The sequence below is a fragment of the Paecilomyces variotii genome (assembly GCF_004022145.1).
Source record: "Paecilomyces variotii strain CBS 101075 chromosome Unknown C8Q69scaffold_5, whole genome shotgun sequence".
NCBI classification, from domain to species: Eukaryota; Fungi; Ascomycota; class Eurotiomycetes; order Eurotiales; family Thermoascaceae; genus Paecilomyces; species Paecilomyces variotii.
Window position 1 is genome coordinate 626,677 of NW_021167144.1, and position 23,097 is coordinate 649,773.

General features: G+C 51.1%; 10 protein-coding genes across 10 annotated transcripts; 6 read left to right on the forward strand and 4 right to left on the reverse strand.

Annotated features, from left to right (window-relative positions):
• Window positions 1–734: 734 nt before the first annotated feature.
• C8Q69DRAFT_444456 (putative MFS phosphate transporter) lies at window positions 735–2,919 on the reverse strand (the record flags this gene model as incomplete). Its single annotated transcript, XM_028628998.1, has 4 exons — window positions 735–2,098; window positions 2,163–2,305; window positions 2,365–2,553; window positions 2,603–2,919. 4 exons carry the CDS (start codon window positions 2,917–2,919, stop codon window positions 735–737), a joined length of 2,013 nt encoding a protein of 670 aa, XP_028485193.1.
• A 448-nt stretch (window positions 2,920–3,367) lies between these two features.
• C8Q69DRAFT_258347 (hypothetical protein) lies at window positions 3,368–5,084 on the forward strand. The gene is made up of 2 exons (XM_028626657.1): window positions 3,368–3,769; window positions 4,363–5,084. The coding sequence occupies exons 1-2, from the start codon at window positions 3,484–3,486 to the stop codon at window positions 4,749–4,751; spliced, it is 675 nt and encodes a 224-aa protein (XP_028485194.1). The 5' UTR covers window positions 3,368–3,483; the 3' UTR covers window positions 4,752–5,084.
• Window positions 5,085–6,699: 1,615 nt separating this feature from the next.
• On the forward strand, window positions 6,700–8,419 carry C8Q69DRAFT_258328 (putative NADP(+)-dependent dehydrogenase). The gene is made up of 7 exons (XM_028626656.1): window positions 6,700–6,934; window positions 7,003–7,174; window positions 7,258–7,375; window positions 7,449–7,531; window positions 7,611–7,762; window positions 7,847–7,929; window positions 8,010–8,419. Exons 1-7 carry the CDS (start codon window positions 6,889–6,891, stop codon window positions 8,184–8,186), a joined length of 831 nt encoding a protein of 276 aa, XP_028485195.1. The 5' UTR covers window positions 6,700–6,888; the 3' UTR covers window positions 8,187–8,419.
• Window positions 8,420–9,748: 1,329 nt separating this feature from the next.
• C8Q69DRAFT_444458 (actin cortical patch SUR7/pH-response regulator pali) lies at window positions 9,749–10,716 on the forward strand (the record flags this gene model as incomplete). Its single annotated transcript, XM_028628999.1, has 3 exons — window positions 9,749–9,871; window positions 9,950–10,372; window positions 10,459–10,716. The coding sequence occupies 3 exons, from the start codon at window positions 9,749–9,751 to the stop codon at window positions 10,714–10,716; spliced, it is 804 nt and encodes a 267-aa protein (XP_028485196.1).
• A 606-nt stretch (window positions 10,717–11,322) lies between these two features.
• C8Q69DRAFT_444459 (hypothetical protein) lies at window positions 11,323–12,401 on the reverse strand (the record flags this gene model as incomplete). Its single annotated transcript, XM_028629000.1, has 3 exons — window positions 11,323–12,025; window positions 12,169–12,258; window positions 12,295–12,401. 3 exons carry the CDS (start codon window positions 12,399–12,401, stop codon window positions 11,323–11,325), a joined length of 900 nt encoding a protein of 299 aa, XP_028485197.1.
• A 604-nt stretch (window positions 12,402–13,005) lies between these two features.
• On the forward strand, window positions 13,006–14,580 carry C8Q69DRAFT_258489 (mannitol-1-phosphate/altronate dehydrogenase). Its single transcript, XM_028626658.1, has 2 exons — window positions 13,006–13,137; window positions 13,221–14,580. The coding sequence occupies exon 2, from the start codon at window positions 13,246–13,248 to the stop codon at window positions 14,410–14,412; it is 1,167 nt and encodes a 388-aa protein (XP_028485198.1). The 5' UTR covers window positions 13,006–13,137; window positions 13,221–13,245; the 3' UTR covers window positions 14,413–14,580.
• Window positions 14,581–15,028: 448 nt separating this feature from the next.
• Window positions 15,029–16,673, reverse strand: C8Q69DRAFT_258585 (ClpP/crotonase-like domain-containing protein). The gene is made up of 2 exons (XM_028626659.1): window positions 16,080–16,673; window positions 15,029–15,955 (listed from the first exon to the last, which is right to left on the reverse strand). The coding sequence occupies exons 1-2, from the start codon at window positions 16,300–16,302 to the stop codon at window positions 15,330–15,332; spliced, it is 849 nt and encodes a 282-aa protein (XP_028485199.1). The 5' UTR covers window positions 16,303–16,673; the 3' UTR covers window positions 15,029–15,329.
• Window positions 16,674–17,339: 666 nt separating this feature from the next.
• Window positions 17,340–18,934, reverse strand: C8Q69DRAFT_401784 (putative SAGA complex subunit; the record flags this gene model as incomplete). The annotated part of the gene is made up of 2 exons (XM_028627939.1): window positions 17,340–18,773; window positions 18,842–18,934. 2 exons carry the CDS (start codon window positions 18,932–18,934, stop codon window positions 17,340–17,342), a joined length of 1,527 nt encoding a protein of 508 aa, XP_028485200.1.
• Window positions 18,935–19,788: 854 nt separating this feature from the next.
• C8Q69DRAFT_258715 (serine/threonine-protein kinase gad8) lies at window positions 19,789–22,541 on the forward strand. Its single transcript, XM_028626660.1, has 6 exons — window positions 19,789–19,940; window positions 20,041–20,184; window positions 20,249–21,017; window positions 21,082–21,497; window positions 21,550–21,914; window positions 21,972–22,541. Exons 1-6 carry the CDS (start codon window positions 19,919–19,921, stop codon window positions 22,167–22,169), a joined length of 1,914 nt encoding a protein of 637 aa, XP_028485201.1. The 5' UTR covers window positions 19,789–19,918; the 3' UTR covers window positions 22,170–22,541.
• On the forward strand, window positions 21,938–23,006 carry C8Q69DRAFT_258722 (hypothetical protein). The gene has a single exon (XM_028626661.1). The coding sequence runs from the start codon at window positions 22,310–22,312 to the stop codon at window positions 22,952–22,954; it is 645 nt and encodes a 214-aa protein (XP_028485202.1). The 5' UTR covers window positions 21,938–22,309; the 3' UTR covers window positions 22,955–23,006.
• The last annotated feature ends 91 nt before the right edge of the window (window positions 23,007–23,097 follow it).

The window sequence follows — 23,097 nt, forward strand, 5'->3', positions numbered from 1 at the left end:
GAAAAAAAAAAAAAAAAAAAAAAAAAAAAAAAACCCACTATCAAATACAAAACCTATAGAAATAGCGGGATCCGACCTATATCTCTTTATCTTTACCCCCGTCCTGCCTTCTCTTTCTTTCTATGCGAATAAATAAAACACTCTTTTTCTTCCCGCGCAAAACACATCCAAAACCAGCATCCAAGTCCGCAGCGGGGGAAAGTAAACGTAGAGAAAGTAGTAGAGGACAATGATCTAAATGAACCCGGAAAAGGAATTGGAAAACAAGAACATGTACGTTCTTCTTTTTAAGTCGAGTGGTGACGTGGGATGTTTTCTGCGGGGAAAGGCGGAAAAGAACAAACCCTTGGGAACTCGAGAGGCACCGAAATTCCTCCGTTTCTGGTAAAGTGTCGTTCGACGGGTTTGGGGGAGCTGCCGCAGATGAAGATTTCGAAAAAGATAAAAAGGTCTACCAAATTGAATTCTACGAGAGTTGTATTATTGTGTTGATTACGGAGGATTTACTGTTACGCTGAAAGTTGCGAGAGAAATTTATCGATTATCTCAACGTCTCTATTCTATTTAAGAGAGAACAGGGTATCCTGACCATGTACACTTCGCTTCATCAACGGACATCCACTCCGTAAGAACCAAAAAATGAAACAGGAGAAGAGAAGGAAAAGTCAAATGCAATCAATTAAGTACGGGTGTAGAAATGAAAGGATTTTTTGGGGGGTTGAACAGCCAAATCATTATTTGCTGTTCTCTGACGCGGAGGAATCAGCCTCTGCGGCAGGAGGCAGAACGAGACTGGCAGCCTTGCCATGGATAGGCTTGTCCGTACCACGGAACATGGGGCTGGTACGCTCGAAGTAAGAGTGGACGTGACCTTCAAGGAGGCTCTCATCGGTATCGGTGGGCAGGTCCAGGTCGTGAACCTTCTCGGAATGCTTGGCGGCCATGGCAGCCTCCCACTCAGCGCGGAACTCCTCAACCTTCTGCTTGTAGTCGAGCTCGGCATTGTAGTTCTTGCCAACACCGCGCAGGCGCTCCCACAGCGACAGGTGCTTGGGGTGCACAGCAGGACCGTGGTATTCGCTCTCACGACCAGCGCGGATGTACTGCCAGCGGCGCTCCTGCTCCTTGAGATCGAGACCGGTGGTGTCGGGGAGGAAAAGGAAGGTGAGGACCACACCACCCAGACCGAACCAGGGCACAATGTGGAACTTCTCCTGGGTGGTGATGTAGTTGTACAACACAGCCGCGAGAAGCGCACCGAGCTTACCACAGGCGGCCGACAGACCGTGAGCAGTGGCACGGATGGGAGTGGGGAAGACCTCAGCGGCAACCAGGAAGGTCACGGAGTTCGGACCGAACTGGTTGAAGAAGGAACTCAGGAAGTACATGGCCTGGAAAGCCTTGATGTGAGCCGCAGAGGTGTAGTACTTGTAGTGGAATCCGGGGACGATGAAGAGAATGAAGTCCATCAGGAAACCGATGATCTGCATCCACTTGCGACCATAGAGCTTGTTGTCGATCAGGAAAGAGGCCAGGTAGTATCCAACCAGGGAGACACCGACGTTGACCAAGTTCCACAGCCAGTTGGGCATGATCGACTTCGTCTCGGGGCTGATGACAGAGATGAACTCGCTCTGGAACAGCTTGTTACCGTAGAAGAAGACATCGTTGCAGAACCAGCCGCCAGCGGTCGCGAGGAGACGGAAGCCGAAGTACTTGAAGGTCAGTCGCAGAGACTCGGTGTCGTAGCCAGTAACAGAGGACTTCTTCTTGGAGGCAGCCAACTGCTTGCTGGCAGCCTTCATGTGGTAGGCACGGTAGTAGATAAGCCAGAAGGTACCAGCAGCAGGAATGGCAAAGGAGATACGGTACGTCCACTGCGCCGCAACCTCGGAGTAAGGAGGGTTGCCGCTACCGTGGTGGAAGATGAGCAGTAGGAGGATCAAGATGACCTGGTTGAAGAACTGACCCCAACCCTGCATCAAGAAGGCACTGGTCACCTTACGACCACGGTGCAGACGGTCCTCCTTAGTCGAAACTCTGCCAGAGCCGACAGCGTTCTCCATACCACTGGTGGCAGTCATGGGATATTCACCGCCTATCGATCCATTAGCACACCTTCGTTTCCCCATTGCCGACTATCAAATTGTGGGGATACGCACCGACTCCGATACCGTAGAAGAAGAGAGACCAGACATAGCAAATGACCCAGCCGTTCTGGGTGACACCCCAGGCGGCGGTAAGCATAACCAGACCGATGAACATGATCGTGGCATCCTGAATCAGACCCCATCGTCGGCCAATCCTACGTCGCTGTTAAAATCCGTCTTCTGCGATTCCCAAACAATAGCCAGGCTTGCTTACCAGTCACCGAGAATTCCGACCAGAATCTGACCGACAATGATACCACAGATCTCCAGATAATCGATGGCGGCAATCCAGGTGGGGTTACAGATATCATTCTTCTTCCAGCAGGCGGGGAAGGCAGCCTGGAACATAGGCTTGACGTTTCCGATCGAGAACAGTACGTATCTAGCGGTGCCTGTCAGCCACCTGCAGAACCTCCACCCATAATGATAAGCTCTCTCTCTCTCTCTCTTACCCTTCGAGACCCAGACCGGCACCGGGGAGAACCATGTTCCTGAAGTAGTAGGAAATCGGCGACAGAGGATCCTGCTTGAACATGCTCCAGATGCCACCTAATTCGCGCTTGGCTTCCGACGCATCGTAGCTTCCGACGAACTTGATCTTCTGCAACAGGGGCAGATCGGCCCAGTAGGTACCCTCGGGCGTGTAACTGTCGTCGGGACGGATCAGTTTGTCGAAAGCGCCCTTCTCGTGCAAGTCCATCTCTTCGAGAGGCTCATGAGTACCGGTCATGTCGGGCCCATGCGGGGCTCGTGGTCCAAAGTCGGCCATGGCGATAACTCTCCGGACTGGTGATCGCAAGAGAAGGATTGGCAGGAGTTGCAAGAGGCGTGCTCTAAACTGCCTCTATCCGGAGTGGCAGATGAAGAGAAGTCGCCAAGGAGGTGAGATGACCACAGGATTGTCCACGCTCAACGCCAGCCAAGGTCTTGGAGATCTGGGCAGCAGATCGAGTCTTATATGCCAGGACGGAGGAAGCGTTCGTGGTAGCTTCGTTCTAGAGCAGACAGTTTTTTGCCGTAGCTCGAGATCTCACTGGCACACGGCCCGCCCAGCGGACCCCGTCCAAATGGGAAGCACGAGGCCGCATCCAGAGTGCTGATAAGTCGAGCGGCGACAGCGACAGTGGCGGGTTCCACTGCAAACCCGGAGGATGTCTGTGGCCGTCTGTGTCCGCGAAGGACTAGCTTAGCCGACTCGGGACTTTCTGTCAGACATGGCGGCCATCATCGTCCAGGGACAGGGTGCTGGCTTAACTAGATCAGATAGTTAGCGCTGGTCCCTGCTGCCCATACCATACCATAGTTTCTCCGTATTCTGCTCGTTCTTTTCTCGATGCTTCACGGAAGTCGCGTGGCGGAGAGAAGTCTGGCAAAGCGGAAAGCGGGAGTGCGGGAGGACAAGACCGCGGGCCAATCAGATCACTCAGAAGCACAACGTGCGCTCGCTGCCGGTTCTCATTCCTCACCGCCCGCCGCGCTTGGGTTCAACGCCAACGCAGCCAAGTCGGACACTTCCATCATTATTATATTATTGAATTATCGTCTTATTATTATCTACGGTAAATCACCATCAAGACATGGTCCGATCAGAACCACGACCGACAAATTACACGCGGGCAGTATGTCATGCTCCCACGCTGTTGATCACTCTGGGGCTCATCGTTCAGTTCAACGATGGAGATGGATCTGATCTCATCTCATCGATCTTGATATCCAGGGTCCTTCCATGTCATCAGTCCATGCGTCAGCTCGTTTTTGCTGCGGCTACCTGAGAGGATGCTGTCAGTATGCGGGGAAGACGAGAACTTGAAAGCCTCGTTCTTTGACTTTTTGTTCTCGTGTGCTGCTCAGGTTATTGAACGCCTCTCAAGGCCACCTCGAAGGTCTGGCTTGGCTGTATAGGTAGTATTACCACACGCCTCGTCGAGACTTCTGATACCACAATTTCCCCGCTGGAGCCACTAAGCGCACGGCTCTGGCGCACGCTCTATCCAAGCCTCCATAACGGTGTTCTTTTTTTTTGTTTCTTTTCGTCTCTCTTCGCTCTTTCAGGAACGACGGCGGCCCCATCCTCGACAGAATCTATAGATGGCCTCGCCCATGGTTTCCTGTCTTTGGCAACCAAGAGCTCGAGCTCAAACTGGAGCAGACCCCCATCAGTGACATTCCAGACAGAGACACGTGCTACAAGTGCTAATAAGCTCTATATCAGAAAGTGGATTCCGCGCATTAGCCGGGGGCCATGCAGCGTGCTGGGTCCATCGTCGGTCAGCCCCGACTGGAGCCTTGTCGTGCATGCAACGGCGTGCCGTTTTGGCGGCCTCTCCTTGGTTGATCAACTCCTCCAGCACCATCCTCGCTTCCTGCTGTTCTGCTGGTTTGCAAGAATGGGAAGGATGTCGTCCTTTACGAACGCGAGCTGCATCGAGAGAAGTAGTTCTCCCACGTGCGGAGCGGGTTCGCAGTGTCTCCATCGTCCCACTGGATATGGAATCAGTGCAATTGGCCTGCCTCGCTGGCTCGCGTGGCAGAGACTCAAAGGGGACCGGTGACATTGCGTCCTCCGGTGATTGGGATGGCCGTGCGGCTCCATCACACTGACGCTCATCTTCTTCCAGGCAGATCGGCCTCTGGGCAACAATCCCTAATCAAAGTCAGACAGTGATCAACAATCCATGACTAAGTCGTCGGTCCTGAAACGAAGACTCGATGTGTTTCATCTTGAGATGACTTGGGCCGATCACTGCTACTCCGTACTGTCACGGCAAGGGGTTGCTGCGAACTCCCTCTGGTGGAGCCATGGCACCCGTCAGCTCAGCTGCATGGTCGGGATACGCCGCCTTCTAGAACTCAATAATCAATGTCGACTGGTCTCCATGCAGCTTGTCCTTCTATCGCCCTTCTAGCCAGTCGTTTTACCTTTCCGCGTGGGCGATGGCTTCCTGCGGCTTTCTCATGGTTCCGGCGAATGACTCTCTTCTTGGGACGCTAGTCGGATGCATGTCCTTTCCCCCCTGGTCGAGCCTGGCGGCTATGAAAAGAATAGCATAACTAGTAAGCGACAGAGTTTTTTTTCTTTTGCCCGGTTTCATCCCAGCTAGAGCACTCCCAGTTCGGTCTGACCGAAACCAATATCAATCCCGGAGACTTCGTCAAAATCAGTAGAGAGTTGTGGCGTTACACGGCAATAATATGACCTTCAAGAATAATAATTATAATATCAGGAAGAGAGAAAAAAAGACTAACTAGCTGTTGGACCGTTCTCGACCGTTCTCGATAGTTGCTCGTCATTCGTACAATTTGATTGGTTTTTTCCCTTGCAATAATAAGCAGCCCAGGTTTACTTTGTTCAACCAGGATGGAAAACCGTGTCCCCGAAGATTCTGCGCAGAATGACCATCAGTATGTCGTCTGTTGAAGCTTAACATATGGGTTAGCCGTGGCGATGCTCAGCCCACGTGTGCACCTGGCAATAATTACCAGTCGCTGCCTCGTTTCCTTGATCCGGGCCAAACACACTCGTTATCCTGTTGGTGTGTCTCTGGACACTGCCGCTCGGATGAACTGAGAATTAACGGTGCAAAATGAAAAGATCTTATCTCTGCCCTTCCAGCTTCCTGCTTCCGCCTGAATTCTCATGTCATTTTATTTCCGACTATACGGCTGGGTTCGCACACAATTGATTCAACCTGAAGGACAAGCATTGTCGCTCTCGAAGCTTGTTTCCCCGTTTTTGAGGCCGGGGATGTTCTGATCAAGAAGGTTGATGCTTAAGGATCGATATGCCTTTTGGCGGTACCCGAGTCAGTTGTGACCGGACTTCAAGGAGAGCGTGGGATATGTAGGACTCCGACTCATGCGGTAGTCAGATCTTCTCATTTTGTGGCCTACATGCGCCAAGTTCAGAGACCACGAGCATTTTTCCTACACAAAGTTGTTTGCGTGGGAGATATCATCGATAAGGCTTGTGATGCATGTGAGTCTAGTTACTGCACCTTTGATACCTCTGGTTCTTGACTCTGACTTTTCAGGCTGAGATTGACTGATTCAGGCGTTAAGAGGCCGCACTCTGGCGGGAGCTATCAGTTTCGATGGGTCTTACACGGAGGCTGGCTTCGATCTGAAGCTGAGATAGCTGGTCTGTATTCACTTCCCATGGAATCGCGTTGGCACGGCTGTCTTCCGATCTTATCGAGGCATGTCAGATCTAGGACCAGACCTCTAAGGAGTTCTGCTTTTTGGTCTAGTCGTCTAGTCGACTTCCGTCAAGGCATGGTTGAGCTTGTTCGCGAGATAAGAAACAGCGATGTCCCGGCTGACGCCTTCCGCAGACTCGCCGTTATTGAATCCTTTGAGCTGAATTCATGTCAATTTCAATTACCTATACAAGCAATCGCAGCTCTCGTTAGGTGAACAACCTGTTCGGGATATTTTATTGACCTTGTGCCGAGCGTCGGATTTAAGATCGATTTAACGTCTAAAGACCGGGATCGGATTGCCGATCTGGTACGGATATACGGTTTAACTATACAGTTTACGGAAAAAATCCCCCCCGCACCCAACGGCCGAAACACTGACGTATCGGACTTGTGGGCACGATGGGACGAGTTGAAAAAACGCTCCTGCAGCTTTTTAAATAGACTTAATTCTCCGCGGTGGAATATCAATTGGAGCTACGTCTTGTCTGCCAAATTGAATTTTTTTTTTACAAGCAGATCTTGTCTCCAAACCATCAACCATGGCTTTCCCGTACAAGAAAATCCTCGTTCTCGGCGCTACTTCCGGTTAGTTAGCTCTCAATTGGTCCCTTCATACGTCGTCTAGACAGACACAATTATTGATATACGCACAGGAATCGGCCTGGCCCTCTCCGAGCGCTTCATCGAACGGGGCATCTTCGTGATCGCAGTGGGCCGCCGCAAGCAGAATCTCGACGAGTTTGTCCAGAAGCACGGCTCCGATAAGACAGTTGCTATTCAGTTCGACATCAGCAAGCTCGATGCCATCCCGGCCTTTGCTGAGAAGTAAACCCCCGCCTTCTCCCCCGCGCAGAATAAGCGTGAGAATGCATTGGTTATCGTTGTCTAACTGCTCTGAATGTGCTCAGTGTCATCAAGTCTCACCCAGACCTGGACTGCATCTTCCTGAACTCGGGAATGCAGCGCGGTGCGGACTTTAGCAAACCTGAGTCGTTGGATATCTCGTTGTTGGTCGAGGAGATGACGGTAAGTGTGCATTGATTGTCCTTGCTATCTATGCTTCAAGAGAAATCAAAGATCTAATAATTTTGCCGAATAGGTCAACTACCTCTCGTACCTTGCTTTGTCCAAGGCCTTCCTGCCCTTCCTCCTAGCGAAGAAGGAACCTACTTCTCTGATTGCGTGAGTGTACCTCATGATCTGGAACTGGCTATCATGACCAAGTACGACACAACGAGAATCGAACTGACCATTTATCAAGCACGAGCTCCGGCCTCTCCATGATCCCGCTATACAGATGCCCTAACTACTCCGCCTCCAAGGCGGCACTGCACCACTGGCTGCTGGTCCTGAGATGGCAGCTTAGGGACACAAACGTGAAGGTTATTGAGATCTTCCCGCCTGCTGTGCAGAGTAAGTCAAGTCATTTCATCCAAATCAAATCAAGTCCTCCATTTTCAAATCGGCCCACTAATCAACCAACCTTACTACTCACAGCTGAACTCCACGACGCCAAATACCAGCCTGATATCATCGATGGTCGGAACTTGGGTATGCCTCTGAAGGATTTCACAGATGAGGTAAAACGCCCCTGTTCTCTCAACATCCTTTATTATTGCTATTATTTTTCATATTCTATCTTACTAACCGAATAACGTAGACGATGGAAGGTCTCCTCGGAGGAAAAGACCAGATCCCCGTCGGAATGTCCAAGATCGCCTTCGACAGCTGGGAACAGGAGCGACAGAAGGGCTTTGCGAAGATGACGGAGATAACCAAGGCAGATGCTGATAAGAAGGCCGCCGCCGCTGCTGCTGCTGCTGCTAGTGGGAATTAGAAGGCTCGACTGATCAAGGAAAGTTATCTTCTGAGTTGAGTGAGGTTAGTTATGTGATGTGGGGTGAGCTGATAAAGGTATGAATGAATGAATGATCGAGTGAGTAAAGGATGGGTTGGTTATAAGTATTAGATGGGATAGGATAGGTTCTGGATATGTATATATGCATGGCTCTCGCTCTCTCTATAGACACACATACATACATACATAAGTTACATGTGAATACAAAGATATTGTTATCCATAAATCTATAAATCCAAAAAAAAAATAAAATAAAATAAAATAAAATCCGCGAATCGCAACCTCTCTTTAAATTTGTCTATTCCTTTCCTCTGTCTACTCTACAACATATAGACCCTTGACCCTAAACCGGTATATATATCTATATCTCCCTTAGCTAGATCCAATATAACTACTGCATGTAATATATAATAATATATCACACAACAATTACCCACGGAGTAGAAGTAGAAGGAGAACTGCTGTAGGACCGATTAACCGGGTAATAATGCGGGTCGTTCCCAGTTTAGTTCCCAGAGTCGAGTCATAGGGGGGTAGTAAGGTAGGTAGGGATGAGATACCATAAATTTTGTGCATTCACCGCGTTATAGAAATAAGGATGATGCATTACTGTATATTTATATATATGTTTCCGGTTAAGATCATGTCTTTAATAACTGTGACTTTGTTATTGTATAGTAGCTGTAAGGAAGTACAATAATATGTTATTGTGTTCCAAGACTACATGTCGAAATAAGATACTCTAGTTAACTATTGATTGATTAACTACCGGGTTGGCGATGTATGTACCTGACTAAAGCTTAGCCTAACTATCTTTTCCCCAGAATAATTAATCAAGAAATTCGTTGATACTGTCCAATTAGTCGTCAGCTAGTTACTAGACTGGCATCCGCTCATCGCCGCGAGGGGGCGCGGGCCGTGGCCAGGGGAGGCTGGAGCATGCCAGAAGGCCCGCGACGGACCAATCGCGACACGACCGCCCCTGCGCCATCGCCTACCATTCGGACGGCGCTATCCAGGGCAGTCTTCGAGCTGTTTAGCTGGAGATAACTTTCTCTACGGGCGAAGAGATGAGATGCCGGCCACCAGGATCCATTTTGGACACATGATTGTTGCTGGCGGGTGGGAACGCAAACGCGCAAGGGCCGGTCAGAAATGATGATACTTACTCAGTATGAGCATCGATTGCTTAAAATGAGCGACATGCCATCTGTCCATAGCTATGACCGGATTCTTCTCTTACCTTTGATCTTCTGTTGCTGCTGTGCTGTTCCATCCTCTTGAGTGAATCTACACGACCACGAACCCCCAGGCAGTTTTATTCGAGTGCTCCCAGAAGCCGTGGCCCGCTGTTTGCTTGAAATTTAGCATCTATAAGCACCTACCGTAGTCTCCTCTCGCAAACAAGCCGTCTAGCTCTTATTGCATACTGCGAAATCTCACCAGTACCCCGTCATCGATTCACGATCATCACAACCGCCATAGACCATTGAGAGTGTTGGATCTGAAGAGAAGCAGAGACTAGGTCTCGAACGGTCAACATGCAGCTCGGACCGAGCGCCATCCCCGCGGTCTGTACATTCATTGCTTTCATTCTGGGCATGCTGTGCCTGTTTGCCGGTTCTCAGAAGGGCATTCTGGACGGATCAGCGGACATTTTGACTGTACGTGACAGCCTCCCCGTGAATCGATGTATGCGGTGATATCTGACGGATCTCGTGTTGTAGCTCAATACGTCCCAGATCGGACAGGCCAGCTCCTATGGTGCTGTCAGTAGCTACGGCGCCAGTGATCCTGCCCCGGAGCTGGGAATCTATGACTTTTATGCGATTCACGTCATGTCGTATTGCGAAGGATATTTCAAGATCAGTGACACGGGTGCCGCAATACGCAACGTGACCGGCTGTTCGAATCGCACTGTACTCTTCAACTTCGACCCGACAGACGTGCTCTCCGGGGAGCTGAACGACGGCGTGAACCTGTCTGACATCAATTGGTCCGACGCCATCGATGATGACTTCGAAGTGCTGTCCACGACCACCAAGGCGATGGCGATTCTGTACTGCATTGGAACCGGGGCGACAGGATTGGCCGTCGTGGCAGGGGCATGGCTAGTCTTCACCGGAGGACGGACTCAGGCGATCGCAGAGCTTCTCTTGTCGATGGTAAGTCGTGACATTCCCAGCACATCATCCATAATCCTGTTCAGAGCCTTTTACCGGGCTAACATGATCTCCTCTTGTTGTTGTAGCTTGGGTTCATCGCTCTCGGGACCTCGTCGGCCATCGCGACGGTCATGGCCATGAAGTTCGTCGACCTCATCAACCGACACGGGAAAGCTATTGACGTCTCGGCCACGCGGGGGGACAAGTTCCTCGGTATGACGTGGGCAGCTGTTGGACTCCTGTTAGTAGCCATCCTTAGCAGCCTCCTGATGGTGCTGGGAGGCAGACCGGCTGCTGCTCCACCGCCAGCAGATGAACCAGCCAAGGAGCCGGCGGAGGAGTGATGGGATAACCAGCTATCATAATAATATGGAGAATTCGCAAGACCACGACACCGGCATGACGCGCAGCCGTGGAGAGCAAAAACTTTTTCCAACTAAACGCAAAGACAGAGCCAACACGGGAAGAAAATCGCCAAGTAGGGAAAAAGAGCCTGCGTGCGTCACGGCGATGCGAAACCTGCAGAAAGTCGAGGAAACAAACGATTATCGGCCCTATCCTAACTTACGTCACTGGTCCCGGTGTTGCTGTTGACTAAGTAAGCTATTCCAGGTTTAGGGTTGCTTATGTCATCCACAGGCAAGAGGAACTTAACGAGTTCCTTCATAATTCATCGACAAATGAATGATTATTGATTAATGACTTTGCTAATCACTGTTTTTGCATGCCAGCGCTCAATGATGTCCTTGACTACTTCTGCAGCGGGTTTGTTCTCGGGTTCGCAGTCATCGTGTGTGTCTATGCGGTGGGCTATGTATTATTTGATGATCAGCATCGCAGGCAGGCAGGTCCGCTGCATTTCGCTAGTTCTGAAGAGTAATTAATTTAATTAATTGCTTTTTTCTTTTGTTTCTTGTTGCTTCATATCCGTCCCACTCTAGTTTAGCCTGCTAATCTAAGCAAGCCACATTTGCGACCGACGTCACCGAACGGTGGATCGCCGGTGGATCGTCCGTAGTCTGTTCGTACTTCACTTGCTCCTTGTGGTCTCGAGCATCCATAGCACGCTCTGTTCCTGAATAATAATAATAAATATACAGCTGGTCCTCAACGGCCATTTGACTCGAGGCTGGAGCGGGGCGATGGGCCCGTTTTGCATGGCCAGATCTCTGCCGAAGCTCCGAGTGCCATATCAACCCGCGGTTGGTCCATCGGAGAGTGTCCTGGAGACATGGTGTAGCGAAAGTCTGGTGTTCATCTGGACTGTTTTGTTTGCTGTCCGCTCGGGATGCTTCGAGTCTGTCCAGAGCCTCAGAGGCATGCATCATGGGAGAACATGGTAAAAAAAGTGGACGAATGTAGACGAAGGCAGCGTCACCATTATTCGCGGGTTTTCGGCCGTCGTCCCCGTGTTCTTCAACGTAGGCGTCGAAGGTTGCAACGTTGTGCTTCATCGCTAGTGTAATTGTATCCCGTACAGTGAGTAGTAGCAGATGATAGATGGAGCTCAGGAATGTCTGTGCAGCGAGCCTGGTGACGAAATCACGCATCCCGTTGCTACCCAAAAGACCTGACATCCATCTATAACCGGGGGTCATCAAGGAGGGCGGACGTCCAGTTAAGTTAGGGCTGACTGGCGATACTCTAGTAGACCTGCGAGAGTTCCAGTGTGACCACTCGCAGTCGCTGCATTACCTAGGTACTACTGTATTCCTGAGGGACCCGGCGGGAAGACAATGATAGGATATACACGTGAAGTTGGTACACACAGTACGATAGACCGCGAATAGACGAACCTGACGAATTCTCCTGTGGTACAGACATCCTGGTGCTCCGGTACGACACAGAAGGACTTGAGGATAATGCTCATGACCCTATAAGCGGTCCTAGAGGAACATCAGCAACGGAAGGAGCGTACATACCATACATCCTGATTGCTAGCTAGCAGCAGGCGGTCGTACAGAAGACGGAGTACAGTGATGCGGTCGGACCGAGCAAGGTGAAAAGCGGACCGGAAGAAAACGATCATGAAGAAACCGTTTAAACAGTTTTAGTCTAGTCTGGATAGTCTGAGCGTCCACTTCCGTCCAGGGCTCTTCCGGAAGTTGCCATTGGGAGGGGCAACCCCCGCCATGGCCCGAGCGGTGCCTACCATACCATATTATTCTAGAGTAACTAGTAGGTAGTTATTAGTTAGTCCCATCGAACTCGGAAGAGAAGTAAAGTACCTTAGGTATGCTCTAACTAGGCGCAGGCTAGATGAGGCTGTCCAGTAGTCGACGCGATGCACGCCATAGTAAGCAACCCTGCGGAGTCCGGGGGTTGCCAAGGAGGCAGTATGGGAACAGGAAGGAGTAAAGAAACCAACGGGAATAGTATCACCGCGTGAAGTCAGAGACGGGTGGAACAGCAATGAAACCGATGGAGAGTGACCGGTGAGAGAAAAAAGCAGAGTAGTTAGATAGAATAATACCATAATACTAATAATACTAGAATAATCCTACGCGGACTTCTTTTCCCGGTCAACGATCGAGCTTGTTTGAAGGACCCGCGATGATGTCGTCGTGCCTGCCTTCATTGAATCATCGCCCCCGCTGCCCCCTCCTTCTCCTCCTGCTTTCTCTCCTGCTCTCATTCTCTCATTCTCTCTCTCAAGGTTTCCCTCGAGCATAAAAGAACTCTCCTCTCCCTTCTTTTCCTCTGATTTCTCCACATCTCTCCCTCCACTCTACTCTACTCTGCTCTACTGTCCTCTGCGGAATCAGGTGTAGTACACGATAACATCTGATCCAAACTGCCATCTACATTAGCTTTTCTGACCACACACGTTTCCCTTCCCATCGAACAGATCGAACGATTACCATACTGCCACAATGGGTAAGAAGGCTATTCACTTTGGAGGCGGCAACATCGGCCGTGGCTTCGTGGCAGAGTTCCTGCACGAGTCCGGCTTCGAGGTCGTCTTTGTCGATGTGATGGATGCCATCATCGAATCACTCCAGAACACCAAGTCATACCAGGTCACCGAAGTCAGTGAGAAGGGTGAGACCACCAAGACCATTGACAACTACCGCGCCATCAACTCCAAGAAGGAAGAAGCGGCCGTGGTCAAGGAGATCGCGACGGCGGACGTCGTCACCTGCGCTGTCGGCCCCAACGTGCTCAAGTTCATCGCTCCGGTCATTGCCAAGGGCATTGACGCTCGCACTGAGAAGAGACCGTTGGCCGTCATTGCTTGCGAGAACGCCATCGGAGCCACCGACACTCTGCACGGCTTCATCAAGGACAACACTGACCCGGAGCGCGTCAAGTCCCTCTACTCGCGAGCCGCGTTCGCCAACTCTGCCATTGACCGTATCGTCCCTACCCAGCCTCCCGATGCCGGACTCAATGTCCGCATTGAGCAGTTCTACGAGTGGGTGGTCGAGCAGAAGCCCTTCGGTGAGTACGGTCACCCGGACATCAAAGCCATCCACTGGGTGGACAACTTGGAACCATACATCGAACGCAAGCTGTTCACCGTCAACACGGGACACGCCACGGCGGCCTACTACGGTTACAACGCGGGAAAGAAGACCATCCACGACGCCCTGAGTGACTCGAAGATCCGTAGTATCGTTCACAACGTCCTGGACGAGACTGCGTGTCTCATCGTCGACAAGCACAATATCTCCGCGCAGGAGCAGAAGGACTACGTCAACACCATCATCAGCCGCATCTCCAACCCGTATCTGGAGGACGTCGTCGACCGCGTTGGCCGTGCTCCCCTGCGGAAGCTGTCCCGCAAGGAGCGTTTCATTGGCCCTGCCTCTCAGCTTGCGGAGCGTGGCAAGAAGTTTGACGCTCTCCTGGGCTCAGTCGAGATGGCCCTACGTTTCCAGAACGTCCCCGGCGACGACGAGAGTGTCGAACTGGCCAAGATTCTCAAAAGCAAGTCGGCAGCCGAAGCAACCGCCCAGCTCACTGGTCTGGAGGAGTCTCACCCTCTGTACCCGCATGTGTTGAAAGTGGTGGAAAAGGTTCAGAAGGAATCGAAGTAGGATGATCGCCTCTCTCTTCAACACTCTTACACTCCCCCAACATGTTGGGTTGATCCTGGCACTCATTCATGATAAAAAAGGAACGATAATCGATCCAGAATTTGAACGCATACATTAGGTGCGATATGTTCAGCCCGCGGGACCGAGCTTGAACGGGAAAGGCATCGGCGAAGGACGGCGCGACGGTTTTTCCTCACATCGGATGGGATTGCGGGCATGACTATAATGATGTGACTTCATTAGGTGCAGAGCATGATACCTCTAGAAATGAAGTAAAGTTAGTTAGACAGACCATTCCCGTGCAGAGTTGTACTGTAGTAACCGTACCATGCATTTTATGACAACATAGAATCGACTGCGCCATATACAGCCGCGGACTCTGCTTTCCGCAACTGGTGATTGGTGGCATTCCCCGGATCTATCGGATCCCCAGTGTGGTTGGATTTGGAAGTCGGGTCCACGGAATTGACCGCAGCCAGATGCTCAACGACCTGCCCTGCTTTCCTGCCCAAGACATTATTAGCCATCCTGTCTGCCAGGGTTGGAGAATAATGGGAATGAGGGGCTCGCAGCTATCTGTTGGTGACAAGTTACTATGAAATGGCTCGTAATGCCTTTTAGTCAATACTAAAACATTCTCATTAGTTACGAAACTTATTCGTTGGATATTTTTCAATTGAAAGAGAAAACGAAACAAAGTATGATGAGCATTACCTCTAGATCAGTATATAGTTATGCGTGTTTAGAGTCATGATAGCTGTAGAATCTGGTGATAATATGATATGGTATAGTATATATTTTATTTCTTCTTGCTTTTCCTCTTTCGAAACAACCTAAGATTCCATCCGGCTCATTTTATACCCGCTGGGTGTCTCCATGTAGGTTTCTGCTGCAATAAACCATATCAACAAACAAATTTACAACTTACTATCCACCCACTTCGGCTCTCTCTTCTCCACAAACGCCTTCACGCCCTCCTTCATATTCTCTCCCTCATTCAACCTCTTCTCCCAATTATCAATCAACAACCTCGACCCATCCTCCGCACCCACCCCTTCCCAACCCATCTTAATCCCCTCCCTCGTCACAATCACCGAATCAGGACTATTCGCCGCAATCCCCTCCGCAACATCCACCGCTCTCTTCACCACCTTCTCCGAAACCACCTCCTCCTCATCCCCCTCCCCCACAACCACAACCTCATTCACAAGTCCCCATTTCTCCGCTTCCTCTGCAGAGACCGTTCGACCCGTCAAAGCCATCTCCATCGCGCGCTGCCGACCAATCGTCCGCACAAGACGAGGTAGTCCGCCTGCGAGAGCGAAGACGCCGCGCTTGACTTCCGGAAGGGCGAAAACTGCTCGTGATGAGGCGATGTTGAGGTCCGAGTTGATGATGATTTCGCATCCGCCGCCGAAGCAGAGGCCGTTGATGGCGCAGATGATGGGTTTCTTGCCGCTGCGCCGGGATAGGCCGCCGAAACCGGATGGGGGGGTTGTTAGTTTGTTGTTGGTGGTGGTGGTGGTGGTTTGGAGGTTCCATTCTGATAATAATAATGATAGTTAGATACTTTTTTTTCTGAATCATTAATATAGTTATAGAGATATATATATATCTCTCCCTATATATCTATATGTATGTGTGTGTGTGTGTGTGTGTATACATACCCTTCAAATCAGCCCCAGCACAAAAAGCCCTCCCTTTCCCTGTGAAGATGGCCACTTTCAACGATGGTTCTGCATCAAACCATTCCCAGATATCATGCAGTTCGACGTGACCGGCGACATTGATGCAGTTGAGGGATTTGGGTCGATTCAGTGTGACGAGGAGTATATCAGGGCGCGGGAAGGAGATGATGCAGTATGTTGTTGTGGGTGGGGGGGATAGCATTGTGATGAGATTTCTTCGGGGGTTTTTCTTTGGGAAGAATAATGAGGGTGTTTGATGTTTATATCGGAATGAGGATATATATATCAGTAATTCGGTCTCGCGAATCGAAACTGGATTGATTGATTGATTGATTGATTGATTGATCGATCGATCGATCGTCAAGGTTGACTCGCGTAGGTACACTTCTCTCTTAGCGCAAATACTTCCCTTGAAATAAGAACAAGGATGAAAAAGTAGCGGAAATAACAACAATTTAAGAATAAGGTAGTAACTCCTGCGATCCTCAGAGTTAGGTACGAGTTACGAGTTACGAGGTACGAGTTACGAATAATGAATGGCGAACCCCCTCAACAGGTTAACTACCTATCTGATGTTCTCCTGGCGGTGGCGGTCTAAGATTTTGCGGGGAAGAATATGTAACCCCAACCAATGGAATTGGAATTCCAGTTCGGAGTGCGAGCCGAGGGCCGAACTTGGAGGGGAGGGGAGGGGAGGGGGTTTTCCGTGATTTGTCTTTGATATGAGTATCCGTATTATAGTATTATGATCGTCGATTAGGGTATAGTATAATTGTCGGTTGGGGTGGGTAGGTTGATATGTGTTTTATTCCGGGGAAGGGATGGATTGATTGCTTGACGAGGTTCTTTGTTGTTGGGGTTGACTACGAAGTACGATGGTTGAATGATGAAAAGTCAAAGTGTAGTAGATTAACTAGCACTATACATGGTACCATACCAAACAAGGGATATCAATGCAGAGCTTTAACAGCATGGTTCCTCCTATCCACGCAATTCTTGGTTCGTTTCATGTCATGTCCTCTTTCCTGCCTCGAACGCCGCGGGTGATATACTATAAAAGAAAAGAACAAATGTTGGAGGGTCGCAACAGAAGAAGAATACTTAAAAGATCAGACATGGACAGACAAGTCGTGATATGTAATGTCCCGGATGTAATCATCTATCCTTTCGTGATCCATCCACTGTGCACCATAAAGTCGTAGATCCGACTTGTCTTGGTAACGTCGATCTAGAAGAAAGTCAGCAATACTCGTTAGCGACAGAGCCCATTCGACTCACCTTGCAGAGTGTCCGAGCGTCTTTCTTTTTCAAACTACCGTTCTGTTTCATGGCTTCCTTCAAGAGCGCCTCCTTGACCACGAGATACGGCTTCGGCTGCATGTGAAGTACATTGCAGAGTTCGACTTCTTCTTTGGTCAACAAGTGCAAGTCGGGCGCCCCGTCATTCTCAAGCTTCCAAGGCGTCACCCCACTCAGCGGTTGGACGACGTATTTCGACTTTGCCGGTTGTGCCGTGTCGATGCCGTCCCCATTGCTGGCGAACATCCGATCGAAATCATTCATCGGAGGCTTGGTCTCTGGAGCTGGCTTAGTCGTTGCCTTCTGCTGTTGCAGTCGCAAAGGCAGCTCTGGAGCCGTGAGCTGACTGGCGGCAGATGGCTGGTCGGGTTGCTGGGACTGCTTCGGACGCGCACTGGCTAATCGGTCAAATGAGCCTTGCGGGATGGCTCTCTGCGCCCTCTGCAGCTTCTCCTGCTCGTACTTCTCGCCGCTCTTGAGGTCCCCAATGCCCATCTGGCGCCATTCCTGCAACTGGGCGATGGCGAGCCGCAGGTTGTGTTCATATTCAAGACCCTTGCAGAATTCCTCAAAGTCGTCGTGGTTCATCATCCGGGAAAACGGCTTCGCCTTGTTCAGCAGATCCCTCTCTTCTTTGGTACGCTTCTTCTCCTGAGCAGTATTTTTCCGGTATTCGAGCAGGTTGTGCTCGAAGAGAATCTTCTTGCGCTCCGTCCGTGCCGTCAGTCGGGAATTGTAGATCTCCATGACCGTCATCTTCAACTCCATCTCCGGCTCCATCTCGCCCTTCTCGTTGAGGCCATTGCCAGGTTCGAAGGTCATGTGCTGCACGGCCTCTTCCGCCTCATTCAGGAACTCCGTCTCAAACTCCAATCGACCGGGCATGTATCCTTGAACCTCATGGCAGGCCGGTACACTAGCAGTAGGCTTCTGCTTCGGTGTTGCGGGTGGCGCGGATTTGGCTGCCTCTTTGCGCTCTTCGATCCGTCGCTTCTTCCGCGCCTGGAACTCCTCCTTGGGGATACTGTCCTGAAGGCTCGTGTCATGGGGGTCCGCACGCGCCGGAAGGGGGAAGTTAGGACTGTTGATGTATGTGTCGATATAGTGATCCCGGACTTCATCTTTGGTCCGATAGCCACCAATATGATCGGCGATATCCGCCCATGAACCCAAACCGTAGATTTCCGCACCTTCCAGGAGCAGCAGCTCCTCATCCGCACCCCAGTCCTCCGTGTAGATGGGCACTGAGTTCTGCTCGATTACTTGGTACGGATGCGTCCTGGGATCATGGTTCTTGGAGCTCTTCCCTTCCGAGAAACAGGGGACGCAGAGGTCGTACTCAGGGCATGCACTGTGCGCGCACGATATCCGGACCTGCAAACACGGTCAGTCTCCTCCCTTGGCCGACTCCCTTCACCATCATATAGGTTGCCCAGACTTACCGTCGAGGTCACGTCGACGGAGCAGACATCGCAGTGGTATTTGGTGCCTCCCTCGGTGCCGCGCTGGGCGGTCTTCTTTCTTATTACACCCATCGCACTTTCGATCCGGTCATCCTCCGCCGCATCCGAATCCGTCTCGGAAAATGAATCGCGCCCTCCAGAAGCGGAAGAGGGCGACGCACAGCTGGACAGGCTCTCGAGGTCGTGGTCGTCGAAGAAGCGGTCGTAGCGCTGCGCAGGCCTTCTCCGCAGTCGAGTGGAGACGCGTGGTTGCGACGAGACGGGCTGTTTTCGAGGAGCGGCAGGGGTTGTTGAGCTGGAGCGCTTCGGGGGCGAATAATTGGGCGGGGGAAGGGGATGATTATTGTTGGTGGTGGTCTTGCGCGCGGTTGTTGCAGCTAGACTGGAGGTGTTAGTGTTGCAGCTGGCGGTGACTCTGGTCGTCTTCCGGGGAACCAGAGCGTCTTTGCGGGCGGTTGTTGGGCGCGGCTGCTTGCGGGCCATCCTGATTGGCTGGCTGTGGCTCTCAGCCACCGGCACGCGTGCACCGCCTCGTTGCGATCACGTGGGGGGACGGCCCCCGGGCGGTGAGGCTCAAGGCGGCGTTCTCACTGGCTGATCGGCCAGTCGGTGTGGACAGTACTACAGTACTATGGTACTTGGTCAGTCAGCCGCACGCCTCAGGCAGCCCTTCCCCTCCCCCCAAACGGAATCGATCGATCCCTCCGAGTCTCCTGTTCCCACCCCAACTTGTTGTCTCAGACTCCCTCGTCCCCAGGGGTCTTTCGCTCTCTTCTTCCTCGTGCTGTGCTTCTAGATTCTGTCGTTCGTCACGGAGCACTTATCTGCCCTTCCCGTCCCAGTATCTTTACCTCTGTGGCTCCTGTCCGCGTCCGAAACACTCGGCTGTTGTGTGCGTTGCTTACAACCGGCTGTGGCTGTAACAGTTCGGTGTACGGCCAACGGCATCGAAATTATTAACCTCTCCCCTCGATCACTGCAGTTGCCCTGGGTTGTCCCTCAAACAGGACTGTCTGCTGGTGTTCTTTGTCGTGTACAATCGCACTGTCGACAAAGATGTCGTGGAAACTCACCAAGAGTACGTTTCCCTAGTTTCGCGTCTGATATTCCCCTTTGGCGCCAGGTCGGGTCGAGGGAAGAAGAAGACGATGAAGGATCAACTGACAATTCATAACCAGAGCTGAAGGAGACTCATCTGGCACCTCTGGCGCAGTCCTTTGGTCGCTCGTCGTCGACGTCCACGATTAAGGGTGAAGCGGCGGAGGAGACACCCGTGTCATCTCATCCCCCCAGTATAAATACGGCCAGTGCCAATGGGATCTGTAAGTGAATTTACGGGTCGGGTCACCAACAAGTGAATGCAGATCTGACACCATGTGAACACAGCGGCCTCAGAGGCTTTGGTTTCACCACCAGCACCCCCGACGAAACCTGGTATCCTTATCGTGACACTTCATGAGGGAAAGAGCTTCTCGCTTTCGCCTCACTATCAACAGATCTTCAACTCTCACTTTCAGAACAGTGGTGCCTACAGTTCCTCTGTTCGTCCCAGTTCATCCTCTTCGCACACCAATGGTCCCGCTAGCTCCTATGTCGCGAGTAACCGACCGCAGTCGACAAGCGGCGGTATCAACGCTGCCCCCACTATCCACGGTCGATACTCGAGCAAATATCTTCCATATGCCCTGCTCGATTTCGATAAGAATCAGGTCTTTGTAGATGCTGTGTCAGGCTCCCCTGAGAACCCCCTGTGGGCTGGTGACAACACCTCCTTCAAGTTCGATGTTTCCCGTCAGACAGAATTGAGCGTCCAGCTGTACCTGCGGAATCCTGCTGCCCGGCCTGGTGCTGGTCGCAGCGAGGATATCTTCTTGGGAGCCGTCAAGGTGCACCCCCGCTTTGAAGAGACCAAGCCGTACGTGGACGATCCCAAGTTGAGCAAGAAGGATAACCAGAAGGCCGCTGCTGCTCATGCTGAGCAGGAGCGGACAATGGGTCAGCTGGGAGCAGAATGGCTGGATCTGCAATTCGGTACGGGTTCGATTAAGATTGGCGTGTCATTCGTCGAGAACAAGCAGCGCAGCATGAAGTTGGAGGACTTTGAACTTCTAAAAGTTGTTGGAAAGGGCAGTTTTGGCAAGGTCATGCAGGTCATGTGAGTATCTCCGGTGAAAAGAGACACTCTATTTTCTCGCGCTCGATGCTAATCTCCCCAACAGGAAGAAAGATACCGGCCGGATCTACGCCCTGAAGACCATTCGCAAGGCTCATATCATTTCTCGTTCCGAAGTCGCCCATACTCTCGCTGAAAGATCTGTGCTTGCACAGATCAACAACCCGTTCATCGTTCCTCTCAAGTTCTCTTTCCAGTCGCCAGAAAAGCTCTACCTGGTGTTGGCATTCGTCAACGGTGGTGAACTTTTCCACCACTTGCAGAAGGAACAGCGATTCGACATCAACCGGGCGCGATTCTACACAGCAGAGCTTCTCTGTGCCTTGGAATGTTTGCACGGTTTCAAGGTCATCTACCGTGATCTCAAGCCGGAAAACATTCTGCTTGATTATACAGGACACATTGCCCTCTGCGACTTCGGTCTCTGCAAGCTCGACATGAAAGATGAGGACCGCACGAACAGTAAGCTCATACCTCGTGTCCAGATTTCCCTGGAAACTGCTGACCATATTAGCTTTCTGCGGAACACCGGAATACCTTGCTCCTGAGCTCTTGATGGGTAATGGTTACACCAAGTCCGTCGATTGGTGGACTCTTGGTGTCTTGCTTTATGAGATGTTGACGGGTCTTCCACCATTCTATGATGAAAACACCAACGAAATGTATCGCAAGATCTTGCAGGAGCCATTGACGTTCCCCAGTCATGATATCGTGCCTGCTGCCGCGCGAGACCTGCTCACGCGTCTGCTCGACCGTGACCCTCAGCGTCGTCTGGGCGCCAATGGTGCGGCTGACATCAAGGCTCACCACTTCTTCTCCAACATTGATTGGCGTAAGCTCCTCCAGAGGAAGTATGAGCCAAGCTTCCGTCCCAATGTGGTAAGTATAAACTCCTCGCTATATCTTTAATCTGAGTTGATGTCTGACACCGTGCAGGTTGATGCCCGCGACACCGCCAACTTTGATCGCGAGTTCACTTCCGAAGCCCCTACGGACTCATACGTCGATGGACCGGTCCTGTCGCAGACCATGCAGCAACAGTTCGAAGGATGGTCTTACAACCGTCCCGTTGCTGGGTTAGGTGACGCCGGAGGTAGTGTGAAGGATCCATCTTTCGGCAGCATCCCGGAGTAAGCAGCTGCAGGCTCAGTGTCCCGTTTTCCTTTCGAATAGGTATTGTCGTCAATGCGCAGCCTGTCGCTTTCGACGGTTCAATCGAAACGAGTCCCGTTTGTACCTCTTCATTTTTTTTTTCGTTCTTTTCTTTTTTTCACATGCCGCTAGACTTCCGCTGTTTCTCAGATCTGACCGTGGTGTCGAATTCGCGGTATCTTGCATGCAGTCTTTTCTTCTCTGGATCTAGATTTTCTTTCAACGGCGATGTGGCTCTTCACAGTCGGGTGCAGTTCTCTTTCTCTTCGATCGCTCGCGCTTCACACAGGCAGGTCCCTTGCATAGCCCACGCCACCCTCCTTCCTCCATCAAGTCCTTGCTGTGTCAGCTTTCCGTTCTTTGTTGCTTATGTTGCCCGTCTCTTCGGAAACATACAGGCCGAGGAGGAAAAGGAAAGCAGCCAAAGACTGAATTTTCTCACCGTTCACCCAACATACCCCCGATCGTATTTACCTGGTTTCCTCGCGAGATTCCTGGGCTTTGTTCACACAAGTGTTGTCTGTTTCGATCCGCCGGTCCGATCCCAGTTCGTCTCAAACGTTCGCGAAATGCATGCAATTGGCGTGGAACTCAAATTAAGTCATAAACTGTTTTTTTCTTTCTCCCTCAAAGACTCCCTTGTTCAATCGGTTTATTCGGTCCTGTTTTCTCTCTCTCGTCAATTGTTTCCATGGTATGGATCTCTTAGTCTCGCCGTTCGTTTTCTCACGTTGTCTGGGCCCTTCGCTGGGACCGACTCAATGTAGAGCAACAACAAATATAAGAGATCTCTGAAAACTGTCGCCTACCATGATTAGGTCTATAATTCGTAGTCTCCTGGACCAACCTAATACCCGCAAATCAGGCAACCATCTCTTGAACTGTATGACCTGTACCATCTTTTGCCTTA